This window comes from Asterias amurensis, chromosome 12 (assembly GCF_032118995.1).
Source record: "Asterias amurensis chromosome 12, ASM3211899v1".
Classification (NCBI taxonomy): Eukaryota; Metazoa; Echinodermata; class Asteroidea; order Forcipulatida; family Asteriidae; genus Asterias; species Asterias amurensis.
The window spans coordinates 13,135,502-13,159,080 of NC_092659.1; the positions used below are offsets into that span (position 1 = coordinate 13,135,502).

The following is a 23,579-nucleotide window of genomic DNA, read 5'->3' on the forward strand; positions in this document are numbered from 1 at the left end:
GAGTATTAAATAATAACAAATATACTGGATTGAAAAAAGTTTCCTTACTTTTTGTGACAATTTATATCAGAAATAACTGACAGCAAAATTAACTGTTTTATTTTAATTCACTGCAGCATCCATTTAAATTATTACTTTATTAATTAACATTGATAAAGAATTATATAGCTTTAATCCTGTATTGATCTCTTTAATGAGGAGACTCTTCATTTGTGCATCCATCTTGTTTTTTATAATGACAACCAGGCATTCAAACCGAGACTTGAAGTAAAGGCACAGACCTTGATCTGGCTGATCTGTGCAGCCATCTTGTTTCTCTCATTTAAACCTAAGCGGTTCCTTTTTATTTGTTCATTTGCAAGAGTCGAACGAATCAGAAACAATTTTTCTTGATTGATAGCTGTTGTCACCGCATTGTCGAATTCTATTGAATTAAATTGAATTAGTAAAATTGAATTGATGTAGCTCAGAACAAAATGCCTATGAGCAATTTTACTTTGAGGCCTCAAGATTATTATTTATATCGTTCATAATATAGGTTTTCTCGGTCAATTTCAGAAAAAGAGCAGCCAATTTAACCACCAAGTTATTCTATTTCGCGCAAAATCGAATGCTACTCAAAAGGGTCATTCGATTTCGTTTTGGGATTAGTCAAATGTAATGTTGCATCATTCGAATTAACAAAATAATCATTCAATTTAACAATTCATCAAAGCAGCATTCAAATTCGCAGACGCTTCTTGAGGCGTGTGTGTCACGAAAAAGAATGACGCTTCGCTAAATTGAACAGAGTGCTTAAGGAATTTGACGCGACCCAAAATGAAATTGAATGGCCGAATTCTGAATTTGAAACACAGTAACAACTGGAAAAGCAAAACAGCTTTAATTCGAACGCATGAAAATTAATTTGACTGCTCATTTGCCGAATTTGACCGAGAAAACCTATAATAATAATAAACTGCACCAATAAAGTATCTAAACACTTGCAAATTGTCAGATATATCGGAACTTGAAATAGTATGCCAAACAATTATTATTCATTTCGAGTCACCGTTAATTTCTGCACATTTTGACACATCTTGTGTTGCGCTCCGATGTTGTTTAGTGGATTTATGGACACTTGAGTGGCTTAAGGTCGAATTTCAAAAGTTGTAAAAGCCCCTATTCAAGCAAAATCGTTGTATTGTGACGAGTAAGATCAGCGTTTCTTTTGCCCACCTTTTATAAACGGTTTTTTTTTGTCGCTTGTTTGATAATTCGGTTGTGATGAACATCAACAATAATTGTCAGTAACCAAGCAAAGGGGTCAAAGATGGGAGGCATACAACAATATGGGTTAAGAGCCAGAATCCCTGATTATGATGAGATAGGGAAAGGTGGTTCAAGATAACAGGAAAGATGGCTCAAATGACCAAATAGGAAAGAGGACGGATCGTTGGTTTAATAGAAGCCGGTACGTCAATGCGAGCTGCAGCTCATGGTTACAACGTCACCAGCGACGGTCAGTAAATGATGAGATGGCTACAGTGTACCAAGCTCAGGGAAATTGGGACGACCTAAGAACTGAGGACAGGATATCAGCAGTTTTAAAGTTAAAGATACGGCAATAAATGTCATGGTCAAGTAAACGAAACGAGTTTGTGTCTTTTGATTTTGTCTGTGTGTGGTGCCTGTGCGAGTTCCCTTCTGGAATTGGGGTGAATAGGGGCTTTTGCAACTTTTGAAATTCGACCTTAAGCCACTCAAGTGCCCATAAATCCACCCAACAACATCGTAGCGCAACACAAGATGTGTCAAAATGTGCAGAAGTTAACGGTGAATAGAAATGAATAATTATTTTTTTGTATACTATTTCAGGTTCCGATAAATCTGACCATTAGTAAGTGTTTAGATACTTTATTGGCGCAGTTTATAATGGTATCCAAGTCTTCTATAGTGCACGTATCTACCAAACAAGGTAGTCGTGCTGTGAGTATAATTATACAAACTTTCAGAAAACACTATGTTGTTGCAGTGATGAGTTCTAAGACCCATAAGCACCTAAGGGTATACAAGGTGCTGCGGCGCATACATCAGCCATAGCCAGGAACACCCGGGGCGAACCCCTTCTCTTTTCAATAAGTGCACTGTGTTCTTTTACATGCGTTACATCCTATCCAAAGGACGAAGCAATGGTTATGTGTCTTGCTAAAGGATAAAAGTGTCACGGCTGGGGATTCGAACCCACATTCTGCTGATCAGAAACACCAGAGTTTGAATTCGGTGCTCTTGTAGCCACTGGACACTTTCGGTAAACAGTAATGTCCAAGGCCCACACTTCGTGTATCACAACTTTTATATATAATAATTAATAACAAACCTGTGAAACTTTAGGCTCAATAAGTCATAGGAGTCGGGAGAAGAAGAAAAAAACGGGGAAAACCCACCCTTGTTTCCGCACGTTTCGCCGTGTCATGACATGTGTTTAAAATAAATCCGTAATTCTCGATATCGAGAATTGATAGGGTTTTAATGTTTTCTCAAAAAGTAAAGCATTTCATGTAATAATTTTTCAAGAGAAGTCTTTCTCAAATACCTTATGTAAACCCTTTAAGTTATTTGTAAATCTGTTCCGAAAGTGTAAAATGGCTGCAAAAGGAATTTTAAAAAGTAGGGAATATACACGTTTGGTAATTGTCAAAGACCAGTCTTTTTAACTTTTCTAATTTAACTATTCAAACTTGCGGCAAGTAATATTCATTTCCATTGCGGCCTTTTCAACATTTTTAATTTTTTTTAGATCAAAGTTAAAGAGTCCAAATTGGACGTGTTTTGCAACATTCTTATAATAAGCATCACTGACTGCGGCACATGCTGCCCGGTTTTCGATTGCCCCTTCACACCACTGGGCAATCGTACGTTTCATGTACCGTCTTGGTTCGAAAACCTGAAAGTCCGTTTTACCTCGAAATTGTTCACATTGTTCAGGTCGTTTACCAATGTAGTGCATAGACGTACAGTAGCCCTGTAAATGACTAATTATACGCTTAGGATCGAAGTAGGGTTTGTGCATAGTGTTGCACACTTCTGGTGTTAAGTCGGTTATTTCAAAGCCAAAACCTGGCGACACAAACTTCCTGTTGTACTGTTGCAGAGACATTCTTGGTGGGAGCCGAATGTGCCAATCGTAACGATCATGCTCGAAGTAAAATGCGTACGAGAACAAGATATTTACTGGGAAGGACTGGTATCCACGGAACTTGACGAATGCTTCCTCGAACTCTTTTACCTAAAACAATAAAGACAAAAAGAGAACCTGTAATGTGAAAAAAATTCAGTTCCAGGCGTGAGGATTTCTGAAATAATCATTTAACTTTTGCATTCATGTTAAAAACATGATACCCAGAAAATTTCGCCATTTTACTTGGTCGAATTTGATGAAGTCTCAAAAAAAAGGTAATCCTACTGTAAATGGTTTTTATGGCAAAACTATGTGTGTTAACCAGAAAAAGTATGGCATCATCTTAAAGCCGAAGCATTGTGCTTGTTATGATACCTTTGGTTTCATTCCAGGGTCACGCATCATGACGCACCACCGTCTTGAAGTTGTGGTGCAAAAATGCAGTGTGTAAACCTCAAGTTGTCACAATGGTTCAGCTAACGGCAGAACAGAGAATCTTTGTGGTCAATAAATTTTATGAGACCTGAAATGTGACCAAATATATCATTGAAAAGCACAAGGCTTCGGCTTTAAGATGATGGCATGCTTTCTGCTGGTAAACAATAGTATGGCCAAAAAAAACCATTTGCAGTAGGATTACCTTTTTTTTAGACACCCTGATAGTCATCCCGGTAAAAGAACAAGGACACGACTTAAGTTCATACAAAGGAACCTTGTCCAAATTCCCGTTTCATAAAACTGGCTCCTGATCCGATATTAAAATAAGATCAGGAAATAATTCAAAACTTCGTTATAAAATTCGTAATATGTTTTACTTTTTAAATACCTTCATGTGTTTTAGAATGTGATTCCGGCAGTTCGTTATGGTATCCCGCCACAGGTACAGAGGAAAACACGTGAACTGAGCAACCGCCTTCTTCCCAAGAGCAATAAACGCAGTGGATTCAGCAGGTTTACGATGAAAGAAGGCAGGCTCGGCAAAGGTTCGGATTTTGTCACCGTTGAGGATGCTTTCCGGAATGACAGGGGAGGTGAACATTACATCGCCGTCCGTCCACGCCACAACTGATGTAGTGACGTACTCGTCCATGAAGAAGCTATTCCAAAGTTGCCTGTTGTAACTAGCTGACTTCCCAGAGATGTGATTCATCGTGGTAAAGTAGCTGAACCCCGATGGCGGTAGCGGCTGATACAATATCTCGAAGGTAAACCCAAGTAGTTCCTCTTGTGCTTTGAGTCGTGCGGCAAACTCATGGTCTCTCTGTGACTCTGCGTCCATTATAAGTCCTATGCGTCCTAATTTCGGAGACCAGAATAGTGCTGCTGATCGTATTGCAATGCAGTAAAGCTGATTAAGTATGACAGGAGTCGCTGCAAGGTGGATGGTCAGTGTCACGCTATGACCGTTTGTAACTGCGGGATCAGGTTGGTTTGAGGTCCAGTTTCTAACTGCGGGATCAGGTTGGTTTGAGGTCCAGTTTCTAACTGCGGGATCAGGTTGGTTTGAGGTCCAGTTTCTAACTGCGGGATCAGGCTGGTTTGGGGCCCAGTTTGCTTGGTTCATCCCAATGTCCGAACGAAACAATGAAATTGGTTTTGTTGTTTTGGTAGCGTCCTCTCTTATCTGCCATTTCCGATTAATGCCAATACTCAGCCAAAACAAGATAGAACAAACTGTAATTACGACAGCCCACTTATTTCTTCCCAGCATAGTGAATCGATCCAACCTGCATAATGTGAACGAAAGCACGAGTAAGCAGTTAATGATCCTGAAGCAAAGTCAATGTCAGGAAAACAAAAAAACATACTGTACATTATGTACACGCCATGTGCAATCTACATTGTTCGTTTACACTGTTCCCGAATCGTCTTTGCCGCACCTTTTGTCGTAGAATACTAGATTTATGTGAAAACAATTAGTTCAAATTGATTTAGGTCGACCTGGAGTCGCCCCTAATTCTGATTGGTTCGGCGCGACTCTGGATCGTCTGTTTGAACCGAATAATTGCTAATACAGTACAAAGTCTGATCCGTGAGAAGTTGTGGCCGAACCTAGTAATTGTGGTTAATATTTATAAAAAAATTCAATCTTTTGAACTTGTACCACATTGTAATCATTTTCAGAAACTAAATAATATTAATAACAATAACAATAACAACAACAATAACAATAATAATAACAATAACAATAACAATAACAATAACAATAACAATAACAATAACAATAACAATAACAATAACAATAACAATAACAATAACAATAACAATAACAATAACAATAAAAATAAAAATAACAATAACAATAACAATAACAATAGCAATAGCAATAGCAATAACAATAACAATAACAATAACAACAACAATAACAATAACAATAACAATAACAACTAGACTCAAGTTTTTGTCATAACAAAAACAAGGTGTTCGGCTTCCGGGAGTACAAAAATACACCCTGGTTGACAATTATCAAAGGAAAAACCTATGAAAATAGGCCTTTTCAAAGCATTTTACATGCACTTCCGGTTTAGAAAGGTCAAAAGGTCAAGAGAAGGTCAACAACATATCCATTTTTGTGAAGTACGTAAACCCCTTTCATATGATGTATAGATTGTCAAAATAGCTTTTGTGGTTGAGGACATAGAAACTTATGAATGATGACGACTGGAGAAGAGACTAACTAAACGAAAGGGAAATGTTTATTGAAAACGCCTTGAAAACAGACTACAAACGAAGCTGATATAATATTTTTAAAAAGAAGTAAAAAAAAAACAAACAAACAACAACATCAACAACTGGTTTAGCGGGTTTCCCATCCAAGTACTGACCGGGCCCGATGTTGCTTAACTTCACTGATCGGACGAGAACCGGTGTGATCAACGCAGTACGGTAGTAGTCAAAACAAAAAATGTATTTTTGACGAAAATACACACAAAATCTGATTTGAACCAGAAGACAAGGTAAAAATGGGGTCATGTCTGCGAGGCCTTTACGGAGTTTTTAACGACCTTTCCGATTATGTATCGATTGTAAGAATCCATCACGTGGATCAAAAATAATGATTTTTTGAAATAATAAACTTTGAATTTTTATAACTCAAGAATGGATGCCGTCATCATGACCTAACTAACACATTATTCCACTCCTACTGCATATCTAACTATGTGCGAAGTTTCAAGTTCATACGAGTTTGGGAAGTGTGCTTTTGTTCGAGGACAAGGGACGAAGAGAAGAAGAAGATGAAAATCTAGATTCTTTTATTTATTTGTTTGTACTAAAGTTTTCTTTAATCCGGCAGTTCATTTTAGCAAGACCACTCCCTAATTGCTTGGGCACTATACTTTAACCATTCTGTTTTCTTTGAATGTTTTGTATTGTAACATCCATGTCTGTGCATGGAGGTAGAAACAGATTAGTTTACGTAACGTCCTTTCCTACTAGAGAAAGTTTAAAAGGGCTTATGTTATTCCAGAGATTTTTTTTTCTTCAAACTATTTAACTCAGAATAACTTGGATAGTTGTTTTAACAAATAATCAAAACAATTGATGATTAAGCTAAGTTCAAGAAGTAATAGATATTGTAATACTGACGTGAATTCCGTGGGCCCAAAACGCCCTTCACCCGGGGGGAGTGGTCGATCGATGTAACGTCTCTATTCTTCTCGGTGTTTAACCAAAACATGACCAGTGTTCGTCTTTTTGTACTGTTGTTTTCTCACATAATTAAAAGTCCCTTGAATCACTGAAGTAGGTGGCCATTTTAGCGAAACTTCGTCTTCAATTCCACATTGGCCACTAAGCCATCAGGGGGGTGTTTCATAAAGAACATAATACAATTAATCTTAACTATCAATCTTAAGTCTGAATCAATCTTAGTCTACAATTAATTGTAAAAATCTGTTTCATAAAATCAATCTTAGCGTAAGATCAATCGAGCGTACGAAAAAATTGATATCAATTGTATCTTAAGACTTCAATATTATTGACAGAGCCTAAAGCGCGACCTTTGACCCAAAACACACTTTTGGGCTCTCAAAACTTTTTTGAAGTCGGCCATCTTGTTTTCACTGTGAGTGGTGGAACCGTGGTAAGTAGAAAATAAATTCGATTCTTTTATGATTTGTTGTTGGATTAGAACGTTGATAGTTTGCTATTTTATAGTTTATGTTCACAGGACTTACTAAGTGTTCTTGAATGAAAATAAACCAAGCACATGTGTGGTTTTTACCGACTTAAAAACTGCTGTTTTTCAGCGTGAATCGCCAGTGACGGCGTGGGGGCTAGCGGTGCATAGTGACCCATCAAAACACACTGCTAATTACGGTGCACACAATGGAGGGGGATGTGTCTATAGTTTTATTAGCTATGAAATTTGTTAAGTTGGTTTGACTTCATTATATTGATTTTCAGGCAGTAATAGAACGTTAATGGGGTTGATTGTTGTTGTATGTAATTGTTAAAATGAATTGGTATATTTTATTCTATTTGTTTTGGAGAAAAAAATAAGTATTTATTGTGGATGTCTGACAAACGATACTTTTGATAATGATGGGATAATGATCAATTGATGTGTCTCCTTTTTGATTTTTTTTTCATAGAAAGGTGTTATTTTGAGGACTTGTGACAAGTGGGTTAACTTAATTCATATTTTTATATTATTTTATTATCTAGTAGTAGTACTCTAGTCTAGCTAGGCCCTATATATAAAATAATAAAAGCCAGTCAACTCATAATTAATTTCAAAATGCCAATATATTGGAATTTTCAGTGATCAGAATTGTCTGTAGGTGTGAATTAATTATACAGGGATATTTCAAAGATACTTGCAAGTAATGACTATTTTTTTAAGTACTAAAACTAAAGCCTTAAATAATAACAAATATTTTGTTTCATTCAGCAGGGAAAGATATGTGAAAACCAGGAAATAACAATTGTACAGCTGAAAAACGTTCTCTTGGTGGGTTTGTAACGGGAAAAAACAAGATACTCTTTGAAAAGTCAGCACACTGTGCACACAAGGTAAATTTGTTTTTAATTAATTTGTTAATTATATTTTGGTCGTAAGCAAGTAAGTCTGCCACTAATTATGTTGTACACTGTAGGCTGGGCGACTAGTTAATTGTACTACTGTACTCGACAAGTCGCAAGTTGCGACTACGACACTAGTTGAGACTAATTTTTAATTCTCAAGATGTGTTGATTGTGGCAATGTTTGCCGCAGGCGTAATATAGTAAAGTTCAAGTTGAAAGGATTGAAGGATTGTGCCACTTATGTCTGATTGTATTTCGTAAGTAAATTATGTTGTCGTGAGTAGTCGTAAACGACACAATTGGTTCAGGTAGTCACAGACTATAATTATTTGAAGTAGTCACGACTATGTTTTTAGTAGTCGTAGCGGCACGATTAAACATATGAACGTTCTTTATATTTTTAGAAGGAGGTTCAAGCCCTGTTGATGACACTCTTCTTGAACATTTCCTAGATGCCCTGTCTCCTCAAACCAAATTTGGAATCTATTGACATGAGTCAGACACAGACCCGTTGCCATCTGAAAGTGCAGCAGGTAAGACCCAGTTACTTCAAGTCAAGTTTACACTGGTGATATTAGGTAAAAATGTTTAACTGTCAGTTTCACTGTCCAACTTAATCCAACTTGTAATTACTCTCACAAAGGAGGAAGCATTTTATTTTGTTAACTTTTCATTACAATAACAATAATAATAATAATAACAGGTATTTGGAGACGTTCCCCATAGAAAACTATATCACAGCGCTTACAAAAACTGAAATGCACAATAAACAACAAAATCTTATCGGAAAAGCTACATACACAATGTTTGAAAAGAATGAGAAAAAGAGAAAAGCTCAAAAAGGGAAAAATGTGTTTCAGAAGTTTTTTAAATTGGTCTGTGGATTAAGCGGCTTTAATGAAAGAAGGGATGTTGTTCCATGCTGTGGATGTATCAATTTTTAGCACATTTTGAGTGTAGATATCAAGAACCAATTACTAAAAGATGGATGAGTTAAAAAAGGGTTCAACTTCAATTGAAATTCTGGATTTAAAAATTATATGCATGTATATAATTATCAATCACCATTGTATCATTTTATAATAAGTTTCAGAACAATTATGATTTTTTTTTTTATTATATTTTTTTTTAGGATTTGGAATCTCAAATTTCTCAAGAGTTGCAATCCAAGTGAACAGTTGAATAGCAGCAGCAGCAACATCAACAAACAGAGGAAGCTTGAGCTTATGTAAGAGACTTTGGATGTCCAGAGAGGCATGATAGTATGTCTGTAACTCTTTGCATTAGTAAACTTGTATTCTGTTTGGTCTAGAAATTGTTGTATTAAAATACTTTGACAATATCTTAAACAGTACATTCAATGTATTTATCTGAATTACTATTTATTAAGAGTGTCTTCATTTTAAGTATGGACAAATAAGTTTATCTATTTAAGCATAAATTATGAACTTCACAATAATATGCTTTTTGTTAGCCTTTCCATGTGTTCACCTAATTCAAGTAAACGAGAATAAATTTATACAAATGTGAACTGATCATCTAAAAAGAGTTTTGCAATGGTTGCATTTTATTTTATGCACACCATGCAAAGCCTTAAATACTGATGTGTACAACATAAATTATCTCTTCAAAAAAGCATTTGTAACATTAAATTCTTTTAATAAATAAACATTTGAAAAAGAGTTGCTTCTTCAGAGAAAATAAATCGCTAATAAAATGGTTTGTTTTTGTATTTCTTACAGTGTTTACATGAATTCAAGAATTAAACAAAGAATATGCCAATAATCATTATTTGCTCTAACCAAATCCCCAGCTGCAGCTGCTACAATGTTCTCCTATGTAATGATTTTCTGTGTCAACTAGTTGGGGGAGGGGGGAATCCTGCATTGATGAACAACCTCTCTGTGTATCTTGCTCTGCTGCTGGATTTGATGAAAATTATACTATTCATTTCTCAGATGATAAAGTTATCCTTAGCATTACCCTGATGTAGTGTATTCGCAATGCTGCAGCCATACTTGCAAATCACTAAACTTTATCTACTAGGGTTCTTCTCGTCTCCAAAATCCCTCTCCTTGCACAAAGCATTTATTTTCCCTTCAAGAGGTTGAAACGCCATCATTTTGTCGAGATGACATGTTTACCCCACTAAAGTACTACACACAGTTCCCCAAAAAGTTTAATTTTAGTGTTAATTAATTTTTCACATGTCACTCAAGATTAATTGTCTTACTCCTACAATTGATCTAGGACCATGTGTGAGGCCAAGATTGATTCAGAGTGAAATTAAGTTTGATATTGATCTTAACTTTCTTTATAAAACGGAGATAAGATTAATTGTAAATTTGAGTAGTTTAAGATTAATTGTTGGGAGATAAGATTGATTATTGGGAGATACGATTAATTGTAAAGCTTTATGAAACACCCCCCAGAAGGGTAACATTTGAACAATTTGACGCCGAAGATTGAGAGGAAATCGTTTTCGCAGCGTTCTGCATAAATAGAGCTATACAGCTCCAAATAATAGAGCTATATAGCTCTATGCATATCACGCTATGGCACAGAGTACAATAAACTTGGCAGCATGCCACCAAATAAATGATGCCTAATACACTACACGTGTACGACACACGTGTTACGCACAACCAATGGGGAAATTTCGTAGTTCTTTATACATGAAATTATGAATTTTCAAACTCGATTTTGAACCAGAAGACGAGATCAAAATGGGATCATGTCTGCGAGGCATTTCCGGAATTTTTAACGAACTTTCCGATGATGTGTCGATTGTAACGACCCATCATGTAGATCAAAAGTTATGATTTTTTGAAATAATAAACTTTGAAAATTCATAACTCAAGAATTGATGACGTCATCGTGACGTAACTCAAACGGTTTCTTCTCCTGATAAATATATAACTATGTGTGAAGTTAGAAGTTCATACAGGTTTGGAAAGTGTGCTTTTGTTAGAGGGCAAGGGACGGACGGACGGAAGGAGGGGTCATACGATTTTGACGTTAACTTTTCAAATGTAGTCCCAGTCTTGATCTATCAGATGCGTAATTATGAATATCATAACTGTAAAATTCGAAGACATATAGCGAAAAGCAAATGGTCACTTTTTGAACCTAAAAACCTTGTAATTCGACACCTGATGACGTCATCATGACGAAACTAAAACGGTTTCATCTACTAATGAATATCTAACTATGTGTGAAGTGTCAAGTTTATGTGAGCTTAGCAAGTATGTCTTTGTTAGCGGACAAAAACCACGGAGAAGAAGACGAAGTAAAAAAAAAAAAAAAAAAAAAAAACGAACAAAAACAAGAGGTCTTCGGACTCGTGTCCGAACACCTAAAAAAAAAAGAAAAAAAAAAAAGAAAAAAAAAACCGAACAAAAACAAGAGGTCTTCGGACTCGTGTCCGAACACCTAATAACAATAACAATAACAATAACAATAGCAATAGCAATAGCAATAGCAATAGCAATAGCAATAGCAATAGCAATAGCAATAGCAATAGCAATAGCAATAGCAATAGCAATAGCAATAGCAATGGCAATAGCAATAGCAATAGCAATAGCAATAGCAATAGCAATAGCAATAGCAATAACAATAACAATAACAATAACAATAACAATAATAATAATAATAATAATAATAATAATAATAATAATAATAATAATAATAATAATAATAATAAAAATAACTAGACATTAGGTGTTTGTGAACAAACACAAAGCTGTTCCGTGTTCTTTTGCTTGGATTATGTGCTAAAATGACCAAGGAGTCTATAACTGAAAAACAAAATTTAAAATGTTGAATAGTGTCTTGAGTTTATATGGTGCCACTGCCGGTTGACCAAGAAGCAGAGGTCAAGTTGAGGTCACGGTTTTTTGCAATTTATCTCTAATCCCAAGGAGTCTATAACTACCATCAGTCTAAAAATCGGTCGTGAGATATACTTCTTGAGATATGGTCCCACTTCCGGTTGACCCCGAATTAGAGGTCAACTTGAGGTCACGGTTTTTCAAAGTTTATTTTTAACGCCTTAGGGGTCTAAAACTGAAAAAAAAGTTTGAAAATCGGTTGTACAGTAGGCCTACTTGAGATATGGTCCCACTTCCGATTGACCCGGAAGTAGAGGTCAACTTGAGGTCACGGTTTTTCGAAATTAATCTAATCTCCAATCCCCAAGGAGTCTGTAACTACAAACAGTCTGTTAAACGGCCGTGTACTTCTTGAGATATGGTGCTACAACAATTTCAAAATTAAATATGCAAATATGGGTCACGTGGTTAATTAATTACGATTTTAAAATTTGTTTGGGGTCGGTGGTTTGATGTTTGATCGAGTACGATTTGATTTCACAGAACTCTTAACCACCATACTCTGCGCTTATGATCACCATTTTCCGCTTACTGTGTTTTTCAAACATCATCGTGTCATGCATGCACACAGGTTATGTTGGGCTAACAATTTAGAAAAAGAAAAGGCAACACTATCGATATAAAGATAAGAATCGACCTTAAATATTTCAAAAATAAATATTTTTATAGTTTTGGAGGATAAAAAAAAATTATGAAGTCGTAGTTGATTCGAACTCGCTAATTTCAGCTATGTAATCGCGACTGGTGACCACTAGGCTATAAGGGCCAATGTAAAAAGGTTTACATGTGCTTATCTATCAACAGAGGGGATTATGGTCCGGCGAAATAATTCTCGTTTCATGACTTTGCGAACATTGTCACTAAATATAAACTGCTAACGCCTATAACTATTTAGTAGGGTTGAAATGTAGTATTAGATGCCTTTAGGGTTTTTTGACGACGACGTCGTCGTCGTCAAAAACCCATATTTAATTTACGCACGTTCGTCCCGGACGACGCCATCTCGGAGTCTAAATTTGACATTTTTTCACTCATTTCTCAAAAACGACAACACCACAGCAAGTAATGTTTTAAGGGAAGCTTTCAACTGTCATTATCTTCAAACTGTTTAAGTTTAGTGTACATCTTTGGACACGATGGTGTGTCGTCGTCGTCGAAAACCCCTATTTAATTACGCACGTTCATTTGAACGAAAACCTCAAACCTTCGTACTTTGTACAAGCGTAAACTAATGGGCCCGGAAGCCGGTTAGAAAGTAATATGTCCTTAACGATGGTAGGAAAATAGAATTAGTAGACTCCTCTCAAGAAGTCACAACTCATGATAGGTACATACTGAATTGCATTTACCATAAAGAATGTTTAACAATAACATGGAAGCGACTGCATCCAGTTATATTCAAATGCGTAGACTCATCTCAAGAAGTCACAACTCATAAAAGGTACATACTGTATGGCATTTACCAAAGAGAATATTTAACAATAACATGGAAGCGACTGCATCCAGTTATATTCAAATGAAGATTACGTGGCTAATTAATTAATATTTTTAATTTTGTTTACATTTAGAGTAAAGCTTATGTTCTAAGCTTCAATTTGGTATATGATTTCACTGTTTTGGTCAAGGAGATTAGGTTTAAAGAAAAAAACGTGTGCAATTGCTATGGGTTTTAGGCGGAAACAAAGAATAAGAAAAAGAAAAAAAAAATCTCGACAGAAACAATACCTGTTCCGACGGTAGGTCGGAACAGCTAATAATAACCGAATTTATAAAGCGCCTTTTCCAAAGGATGCAAAGCGCTAGGGATAATGCAACCAAAAACCCAAAAGAGAAAATGACTAGAATCAAAAACACATTAGATGGAACGATTAAACAGATGTGATGTATGGTCTAGTCATAAGGCCTTTTCACACTACAAAAAAATCTCCGTGTTGGACACGGATACGATCCGGATAATGTGCACTGATCTTTTCACACTACAACTTTTCAACACGGTGTCGATCCGGATAAGGCGCACTATCCGTGTCGAAAGCAACCCTGCCCGGGAGGTGGGTTGATAAATCTCTCCATCCATGTCGAAGATTCAAACACGGATCGAAAGACGTTGTGTGAACACCCCCGGGTTAATTTCCGATCCGTGTTGAGTGTGCGTGGCATCCGCGCACACTACAGCTGTCCAGTGCGTAGAAAAACCATAGACTAGATACAGAATGGACCCTTCCCATAAAATTTGCAAATCACATTCACGCATGCGTACAGACCCTGTTGGTTGGCAAACGCCATAGAGTTGTGCACTAAGCAATACAATATACAATACAATACAATGGGTTTTTATATAGCGCCATTTCATTTAGACCACAGCGCTTTAAACGAACAATAGCAATGCAGATAATACAACAAATGAACAATAAAGCAATAAACAGACACTAAGGAAAAAGATGTTTTTTAAGTGCTTTCTTGAAAATAGGCAGTGAAACGTAAAGTTGTTGAGGACAGGAACCAGATACAACCTAGTTTTCGAACCCAAACTTTGGTCTTAATTGTCGATCCCGTGTGTGTAGCTTAGCTGTGATTAGATGCCACTTTCTTTAAAGCAAAAAGTAGCGTTGCGTACAGAAGAAGTGAATTTAAAAACTAAATAGTGCTACTAAAAATGAGAACTTGTTTTCGTGCGACGTCCATTTCAAACATTTTCGGCGAAGGGGAATACCGGGGCCCCAACACTTAATGGTAACATAAAGGGAAGGTAGCGGAGAGACGCAAGGAGATATTATAGTTTAGCTCCATCGATTCATGCAGACACCACCCAATACTCGCTGCCGATCCATCCATACACGTGGAATGACGTCACCTTTGTTGCCGCGGTCATTTGGGCTAAAATAGACCGGAAGTAGCAGGTCAGTTGCGTTCCAACGATGGTTTACTGGGCCTCGCAGCGGTTCCCAGCGGGGGGTTGGTAGTAAAACCTGGGCTAAGTTAGGCTAGTCCACCAATTTTTTTGGTTTAGTTTAGCCCAGCTCAGTGGGTCAAACTAACCCCCGCGGACCAGAATATTGCGTTCCCACGCAGGCTTAGTTTAGCACTTTTGGATTAAGGACTAGTTTAACCCCACGTCTGAACGTACCCAGTGGCGTAACCAGAGGAGGGGCGGGGGGGGGGCCGGCGCCCACTCAGAACCCTTGCCCCCCCCCCCCCCTCTTGCCCCCCCCCCCCCCCCCCGTATGAAGTCAGAGAAAAGTATATTCTTATAGGCCTAATATATAAATCGTTTAAGGCTGCATAAAATGCTGCCGTAAAAAGGAAAACTAAAATGCATGGAAACGCGCGCGCAATCGTATTGGCGGTAAATTGTTGTTGTGGTTTTGCGGTTACACAGAGTGCATGATGTGACAAAGTTCTGTTAAATACTTGGTGGTCTGAACGCAGAGCAATAGCTCCATGGTCATATACACTTCAGAGTACTACAGCAAAATGGCCAGCGAAAAAGGTTGCTTAGAGCATTTCTTCTCCTTTGAAGAAAGCGGTGCAATTGAGAGGTAGGCATATTTTAAATATCCGTTTCATAACTAAGATGTGATTATTACACACCCACAATTTCAATCCTGTAAATTTTTGTTGTTTAGTGTCTGGGTTTCTCAAAAAAGGAAGGAGGAGGGGCTTTTTTAAATTTTTATTTCAAGGTGGCCGCCATGAATGTCAAATATCGATTGTTTTTTCTGCTGCTGAAATACACAAAACATTAATGAAACAGTTTGGTCAAGGCATTCAGACAATACATTCAGTTTTTTTTTTTTTGTTTTTTTTTTTGCTGAGATCTATTAAAATAACTTCTTTTCAAAACAAAAATAAAACAAATGTGCATAAAAAAAACCTGTAAAATTCTTAATTAGTAATTGGTGATCACAGTTGGTAATTTAATCCTTTTATACAGTCGAAAAGTTTTATCTTATACAAAATGACCAGTTCTCTAAGATTTTGTTGTTTTCGCAATCTTTTGTTACCTGCTGACTATGTAGACTGTTTTAGAACTGCATTGGTGTGTATCAACTATATATCAGTTAACATATTTAATAATAATCTTGCACTTCTTTGCCCCCCCCCCCCAAAAAAAAAAAAAAAAAAAAATTAATCATTGCCCCCACTTGCCCCACCAAATGAAAATGTCTAGTTACGCCGCTGGGCAGCGGTGTCAAGAATATAATGTGATTCCAACCAGAGGTCTGGTCCCCCATGTCGTACCATGGGCGTAGAGCTAACATTTAGACAGTGTGGACGCATGCTTCCACGTATTCGCTGTGATTAATTAGAAATGTAAACAACAAAGTTCTTGCTGATATTTTAGTATCTTGACATTTTTGTGGTCAGTATAATGGAGATCAATGGGAAGGGTCTATTAAAATAACTAGATCGGCCGCGCGTACATACGCGCCGTTGCCTGTATAATAATATCTATGCATCATGCAACGACATGCACAGAAAGTAGAACGGCAGGAATTACAAAAAGGGGGTTGTATTGAAGTGCTGTTTGTTATCAAGCTTTGGATTCGGCGTGAGGCTCAGTGCTCTCGTCTGAAACCCTGAGCGCGCAATACGCAAAGCACGCGCATTTTGTCAAAACAACTGCGGGCCAAGCTAGCCTGTAGGACACAATAGGTCGGACACATAGGTCGTGTCCGAATTGGTGGCTAAGGCTGCGGCTACGACCGTTGCCAGGGGTGTTGCTAAGGGCGTCCTATACTTCAATGCATGATGACGCGGCGATCCGGCCGTAGCCTTGGCCGTATAGCCACCAATTCGGATCCGGCCATAGTCCGTGTCCGAATTGGCGACTTCGGCTACAGCTATGGCTAGGGCGCGCGCGTCTGCTATTCTTCAACACTGACAGACGCGCTGATCTAGCCGTAGCTGTAGCCAAAGTCGCCAATTCAGACACGGCCATAGACCTTATCGCAAATACCAATGCGCAAGCGCAGACTGTTGAATGAGGTGCATTGTGGGATAGATATGAATCAAACTTTGCTACCAGCTAGACCACAATGCATCTAATTCCAAGCTTTACGCGCGCGCCCCAGTATTTGCGAAAAGGTCTATAGAGTTATATATAAGAACTAGAGGGCGCACGAGTGATGCTTCGTGCACAAACGCCATGGGACCGCAAGATGACAAGCGCGTCATTATGCACGCGCGTTGAATATGAAGTACACGTTGAGTTTTTTTTTATTGAACGCTCACGCGATGCTGTTTGTTCAACTTACAAAATGGCCGCACAAACACACACTGTGAGATAGCTGTTTTGCATAGAGTTATATATAAGAACTAGAGCGCGCACTGGCCTATATACGCGCCCCGGTATGCGAGCAGGCGGCCATTTTCTAAGTTGACAAAACAGCTATTTTGTAAGTTGAACAAACAGCATCGCGTGAGCGTTCAATAAAAAAAAACCTCAAACGTGTATTTCACATTCAACGCGCGTGCAGAATGACGCGCTTGTCATCTTGCGGTCCCGTGGCGTTTGTGCACGAAGCATCACTCGTGCGCCCTCTAGTTCTTATATATAACTCTGGCTTCCAATTAGGTCTCGTATTGCATTTAAGATATTGGTGTTAACTTATCATTGTCTTCATGGTACAGCCCCTGCTTATCTCCAGGATTTAATTCAACAGTATCAACCGGCTAGAAACCTACGTTCAAAGAACAAACATCTTCTCTCAGCCCCGGCTATCACATCAACATCCTATGGTTCTCGCTATTTTCAGAAGGCTGCTGTACATCTTTGGAACATTTTACCCAACAATGTCAAGCTGGCTGAAACTACTGATCTATTTAAAACCCGGGTTAAGACACATTTGTTCAATCATTGTTATCACAGTTAATTTATTCTTTTTCGCCTTTTCAAGTTATTTCATTCTCTTCCTAAGCGCATAGGGACCTCACGGTGGTATGCGCTATATAAGAACCGTCTATTATTATTATTATTATTATTATTATTATTATTATTATTATTATTATTATTATTATTATTATTATTATTATTATTATTATTATTATTATTATTATTATTATTATTATTATTATTATTATTATTATTATTATTATTATTATTATTATTAATATTATTATTATTATTATTATTATTATTATTATTATTATTATGTATTTAACTCTATGGTCGGACACAATGGTTTGTAGGACACATTGGGTCGGACATAATGGTTTGTAGGACACAATGGGTCGGACACAATGGTTTGTAGGACACATTGGGTCGGACACAATGGTTTGTAGGACACATTGGGTCGGACATAATGGTTTGTAGGACACAATGGGTCGGACACAATGGTTTGTAGGACACATTGGGTCGGACATAATGGTTTGTAGGACACAATGGGTCGGACACAATGGTTTGTAGGACACATTGGGTCGGACACAATGGTTTGTAGGACCGAATGGGTCGGACATAATGGTTTGTAGGACACAATGGGTCGGACATAATGGTTTGTAGGACACAATGGGTCGGACACAATGCCCAGAGGGCACACAACGTTATTTCAACGTTGGATATTGGTTGATTTGGCGTCGCAACGTTGAAGTACCATAAATCAACGTTGTTTCAACGTCACATTTGCGACGTTGATTTTAGGTTGTTCTTTGACGTTGCATAAACGTTGAAATGGTTGTTTTTGGGTCGCGACAATAACAACAAAAATTCAACGTTGATCCAACATCAGTCTGCTAACGTTGTATCAACGTAATGTTTTGGTCGTAAGTACAACGTTGGATAAAGGTTATTTTTGCATCGGGGTATTAACAACCAAATATCAACAGTGATCCAACATCAGTCTGCCAACGTTGTATCAATATAATTTGTTTGACGTAAGTACAACGTAGGATAACGGTTGTTTTTGCGTCGGGATAATAACAACCAAAAATCGACGTTGATCCAACATCAGTCTGCTGACGTTGTATCAACGTAATGTTTTGGTCGTAAGTACAACGTTGGATAAAGGTTGTTTTTGCATCGGGGTATTAACAACCAAAAATCAACAGTGATCCAACATCAGTCTGCCAACGTTGTATCAATATAATTTGTTTGACGTAAGTACAACGTAGGATAACGGTTGTTTTTGCGTCGGGATAATAACAACCAAAAATCGACGTTGATCCAACATCAGTCTGCTGACGTTGTATCAACGTAATGTTTTGGTCGTAAGTACAACGTTGGATAAAGATTGTTTTTTGCGTCGGGATAATATTAACCAAAAATCAACGTTGATCCAACATCAGTTTGCCAACGTTGTATCAATGTAATGTTTTTGAAGTATATACAACGTTGGGAAAAGGTTGTTTTTGCGTCAGGATAATAACAACCAAGAATAAATGTTGATCCAACATCAGTCTGCCAACGTTGTATCAATGTAATGTTTTTGAAGTATGTAGGCCTGCAACGTTGGATAAAATCAATGTAGTCTGCGATGTTGTATTAGCGTTATGTTTTTCACGTTTTACATTGTTGCATAAAGGTTGTTTTTGCGTCACGGTAATAACCTCAAATCAATGTTGATCCAACATCAGTCTGGTAACGAATTGTTTCAACATGAGGTTACTGACATACAATGTTGGATAAAGGTTGTTTTTGCGTCGTGATGATAACAACCTAAAATCAACGTTGGTCCAACCCGTCATCAGTCAGGTAGTTTCATAAATTGGATAAAGGTTGTTATTGCATTGCATAATAACCAATTAAAATCAATGATTATCCTTCCAATGGGCAGTTTACCAAATTGCCATGTTTATTTTACAATCATTGTGCCATGAACATGTCATCTTTTGTGGAAAATTTATGTCTCGGTGGGAAGGGTTCGTGCACTCACCAAAATATGTGACACAATTGTTGTGTTCTGAATAAAATTAATAGACAACTTGGTGGCAGAGATTTCGGGATAAGGCCGGCGAAAATGTGTATTATCTGATGAGGTCATGTCACAATCACTGCTTTCCTGTAAATGGATTCAAAAGCAATAGCGGAAAAGCATGATGTTGTTTTCCAATGTCTCCACTGGCTTCCTGTATAAAAGAAAGAATGCTCTTCAAAGTACTTTTGTTTGTTTTTAAAGCCTTCCATGACCAGACTCCATTATATATCAAGGGTTGCTTTACATTTCATACCCCATCTCGCCATAATCTTCGCTCTTCTTGAGACCCATTTTTGCTTACAATTCCTAGGACCCGTAGCAATATGGCGATCGCACATTCATTGTAACTGCATCCACAGCATGGAAGTTGAGACAAATCCACAGACCAATTTAAAAAACTTCTGAAAACACATCTCTTCCCTGTTTAAGCTTTTTCTCATTTTTTCAAACATTGTGTATGTAGCTTTTCCGGTAAGATTTTGTTGTTTAATGTGCATTTAAGTTTTTGTAAGCGCTGTGATATAGTTTTCTATGGGGAGCATTTCTAAATACCTGTTTTTCTTAATAATTTTATTATTAATGTGAGACCAATGATGGCTCTATCTCGACATTTACCACATTTGGACTTATGTGGGCACTCAGTGCTGAGCCAACGCCGGTTATTATAGTGCTGACACAATGTTGGCAGCATTTAAGCTATAAACTATAGCTATCATTGAATTTTTTTATTAAGTTACATTATCGACGAGCTGCCGTGGGCAACTTATGTTGAACTATTTGGTCATACTACGACAATAAGCGGCAATTCATAAAATATAACTGTCCTAACAAGATAGTTACAGAATAGTTTGCTTGTTAATATTGTAGAACAGGTTCGATGGTTGACGTTGACGTTTTCTTTGCATAATCAAGATGCAAAAACTTCAGTGTTATACCAATCGATCACGCTATTGTTGATCCAACATTGATCCAACGTTGGTTTAACGTTGACATAATGCAAATTGGGGGTCACGTGGCCTAGAAGTGTGTTTTTGATAATAACACAATTTGGTTTAATTAAGTTATCCGAGGGAAGTTTCTGTACTTTTGTGTTTAATTCGAATGTAAAAAAATACGAACAACAAAAGTCCAAGCACAATTTGTAATTTAAACATTTGAATTAATAATTAAGCAGTTTTTAACTAAAAACGGAGTAAAACCATGACTAGAAAATTTAGGGATCCTGGTCTACATAAATACAAGACATACAGTGTGTATAGATGTATAGACCTTGATAGGTTGTAGTCATGTATTGAGTTAGTATAAATATAAAAGTACATGTAAATAACAGAGTAGTATTAACTTACTAACACTAATGATAAGTAGGATTTGAAACTTTGCATGGTGGAGATAAGATATACGGTAACACCATGTAATAACAATCTCTAAATGAGTTGGGGTGGTTCTGAAAAGAACCGTTGGGTTAACTCGACGTTTCGCTCAGTATGCTCTGATCGTCTTCTGGAGAATGCTTATCTAAGCTGTTTGCCCCACACAGCATGCAGGTAGACTGTAACCAGAACCAACGTCTCCTCCCCTGTTGTGTGATGGCGTCGATGGATTCAAGTAAGTTCAAGTATACCTAATCTTCTGTTTGGGTGGCTTACCAAGAGATAGTACGCTCAGTCCAGCTGAGAAGTACTACCATAAATTTACCAAGGGTAACGATAATAGTATAGTGCTCTTACCGTGAGCCTGGATCAGCAATGCTATTGGTAAAGAGGTCCTTCCACGTTGTAAGCTAGCCGACCTTCCTTTCCGACGGCTTATATATTCACATAGAGTGGTTCTGTTCACAAAGGCTATAATGATATAACAGGATGATTTCTACTTTTCCTTCTTCTTGACTAGCAACTTAGCCTTGATCGAGGCTGTGTAATATAGTTTGCCAAAAGCTAAAAATCGAACGAATGCGATGCCAGAATGCGATGCCCGAATGCAATGCAACTCATGTTCCGGTCCCCCGACTGTCTTCCACAGTCCCACACACACCGCTATTCAACGCACCGCTATCGCCCACAATCCTAGCCCGTGAGCCGTCAGCCTCGGCTTGCGATGTGTGGGGCTTACATGTACTTTACAGGCGGTGTGGGTTTGTGTGCGTGAGAGTGCGGTGTGCTATTCTTTTTAGAGGTCAGTCGGGCGGCTGATGTTTTTATCCTTGCTCTATGGATTTAGCTAGAGTAATTGTCTACACAGCCTTGCGACTAGCGACTAGAACTAGTCAAGCGAGAATAAGCAACAATCATACCCCTTTGTTGTCTCCCCAAGGACAGGGCTGCTTTGATTTCCTTTAAAGGCAGTGGACACTATTGGTAATTACTCAAAATAATTATTAGCATCAAACCCCACTTGGTAAAGAGTAATGGGGAGAGGTTGGCAGTATAAAACATTGTGAAAAACGGCTCCCTCTGAAGTGGACGAGTAGTTTTCGAGATAGAAGTAATTTTCCACGAATTTGATTTTGAGACCTCAAGTTTAGAACTTGAGGTCTCGAAATCAACCATCTAAATGCACACAACTTCGTGTGACTAGGGTGTTTTCTTCTTTCATTACTATCTCGCAACTTTGATGACCGATTTAGCTCAAATTTTCACAGGTTAGTTTTTTTATGCATATGTTGAGATACACCAACTGTGAAGGCTAGTCTTTGACAATTACCAGTAGTGTCCACTGCCTTTAAAAAAGGTGTGTACGCGTTTTTTAGAGGTCAAATCAGTAGTGCATGTATTATTGTACACACTATTAAAGTTAAACTTTGTGCAAACATCAGTTTCGCACGACACAATGAGGTCAACCAGAATTTGATTGGCTACCCCGAAAAAGGGTGCTATGTGTTCCCTTTAATCGGTGGCAAATTTTGACCAATCACAGATGTTTTTATATCACTAGATAGCTGAATAAACTGGCCAAGTCCTCCCACTTGCCCCGTCTTCATCTAACATTCCGTTTTCACGAGAGGGTCTCTTACAAAAGGACAAGCCAAAGAGTGCGTTCGTTTAGCTCCCCTGGGTCGACCCCGGTGCGTGGCGTTTTTTTTTACCAGGACGACCGTTGGTAATTATCTGCACACACTCGTCCTGGAAAAAAAACCGCCACACACCGGGGTCGACCTAGCCTAGGGAACCTAAACGTGTGCAACGGAGAGCAAAACAACCATTTGACAAGATTGAAAGGTGATCTTGTTATTTAATGATTGGTGAATTTTCATGTCAGAATTCAATAAAACTTTCATACAAAGAAGGACATTGTATACTTCAAATACTGCCGAGTGCCCCAAGTTCCAAACTTATTTTGTTTTGCTGTAGTGAAGCACCAAAGGAAAAAAGAGTGATGCTTTCGTGTGTTATTTATGAAGGCGGGCGTCATTGACAAGCAAAAGAGATTGCCATTATATATTAAACTCCGTTCATGGTTTACAGAAGGTAATGGTGAAAGACTTCTCTTGAAATATTATTCCACGAAATGGTTTACTTTTTGAGAAAACATTAAAATAATTATCAAATCTCGATAGCGAGAATTACGGATTTACTGTAAACACATGTCATGACA

General features: G+C 37.7%; 1 protein-coding gene and 1 long non-coding RNA gene across 3 annotated transcripts; one reads left to right on the forward strand and one right to left on the reverse strand.

Annotated features, from left to right (window-relative positions):
- Window positions 1-1,118: 1,118 nt before the first annotated feature.
- Window positions 1,119-22,113, reverse strand: LOC139945451 (uncharacterized). The gene is made up of 3 exons (XM_071942806.1): window positions 21,716-22,113; window positions 3,987-4,887; window positions 1,119-3,268 (listed from the first exon to the last, which is right to left on the reverse strand). Exons 2-3 carry the CDS (start codon window positions 4,869-4,871, stop codon window positions 2,711-2,713), a joined length of 1,443 nt encoding a protein of 480 aa, XP_071798907.1. The 5' UTR covers window positions 4,872-4,887; window positions 21,716-22,113; the 3' UTR covers window positions 1,119-2,710.
- LOC139945454 (uncharacterized) lies at window positions 7,189-9,494 on the forward strand. Of its 2 annotated transcripts, none has more exons than XR_011787079.1 (4): window positions 7,189-7,244; window positions 8,058-8,176; window positions 8,593-8,721; window positions 9,321-9,494. It is a non-coding gene; the product is annotated as an uncharacterized lncRNA (long non-coding RNA). The 2 variants fall into 2 exon arrangements; XR_011787078.1 differs by having other exon boundaries at window positions 7,195-7,244; window positions 8,055-8,176.
- Window positions 22,114-23,579: the final 1,466 nt, after the last annotated feature.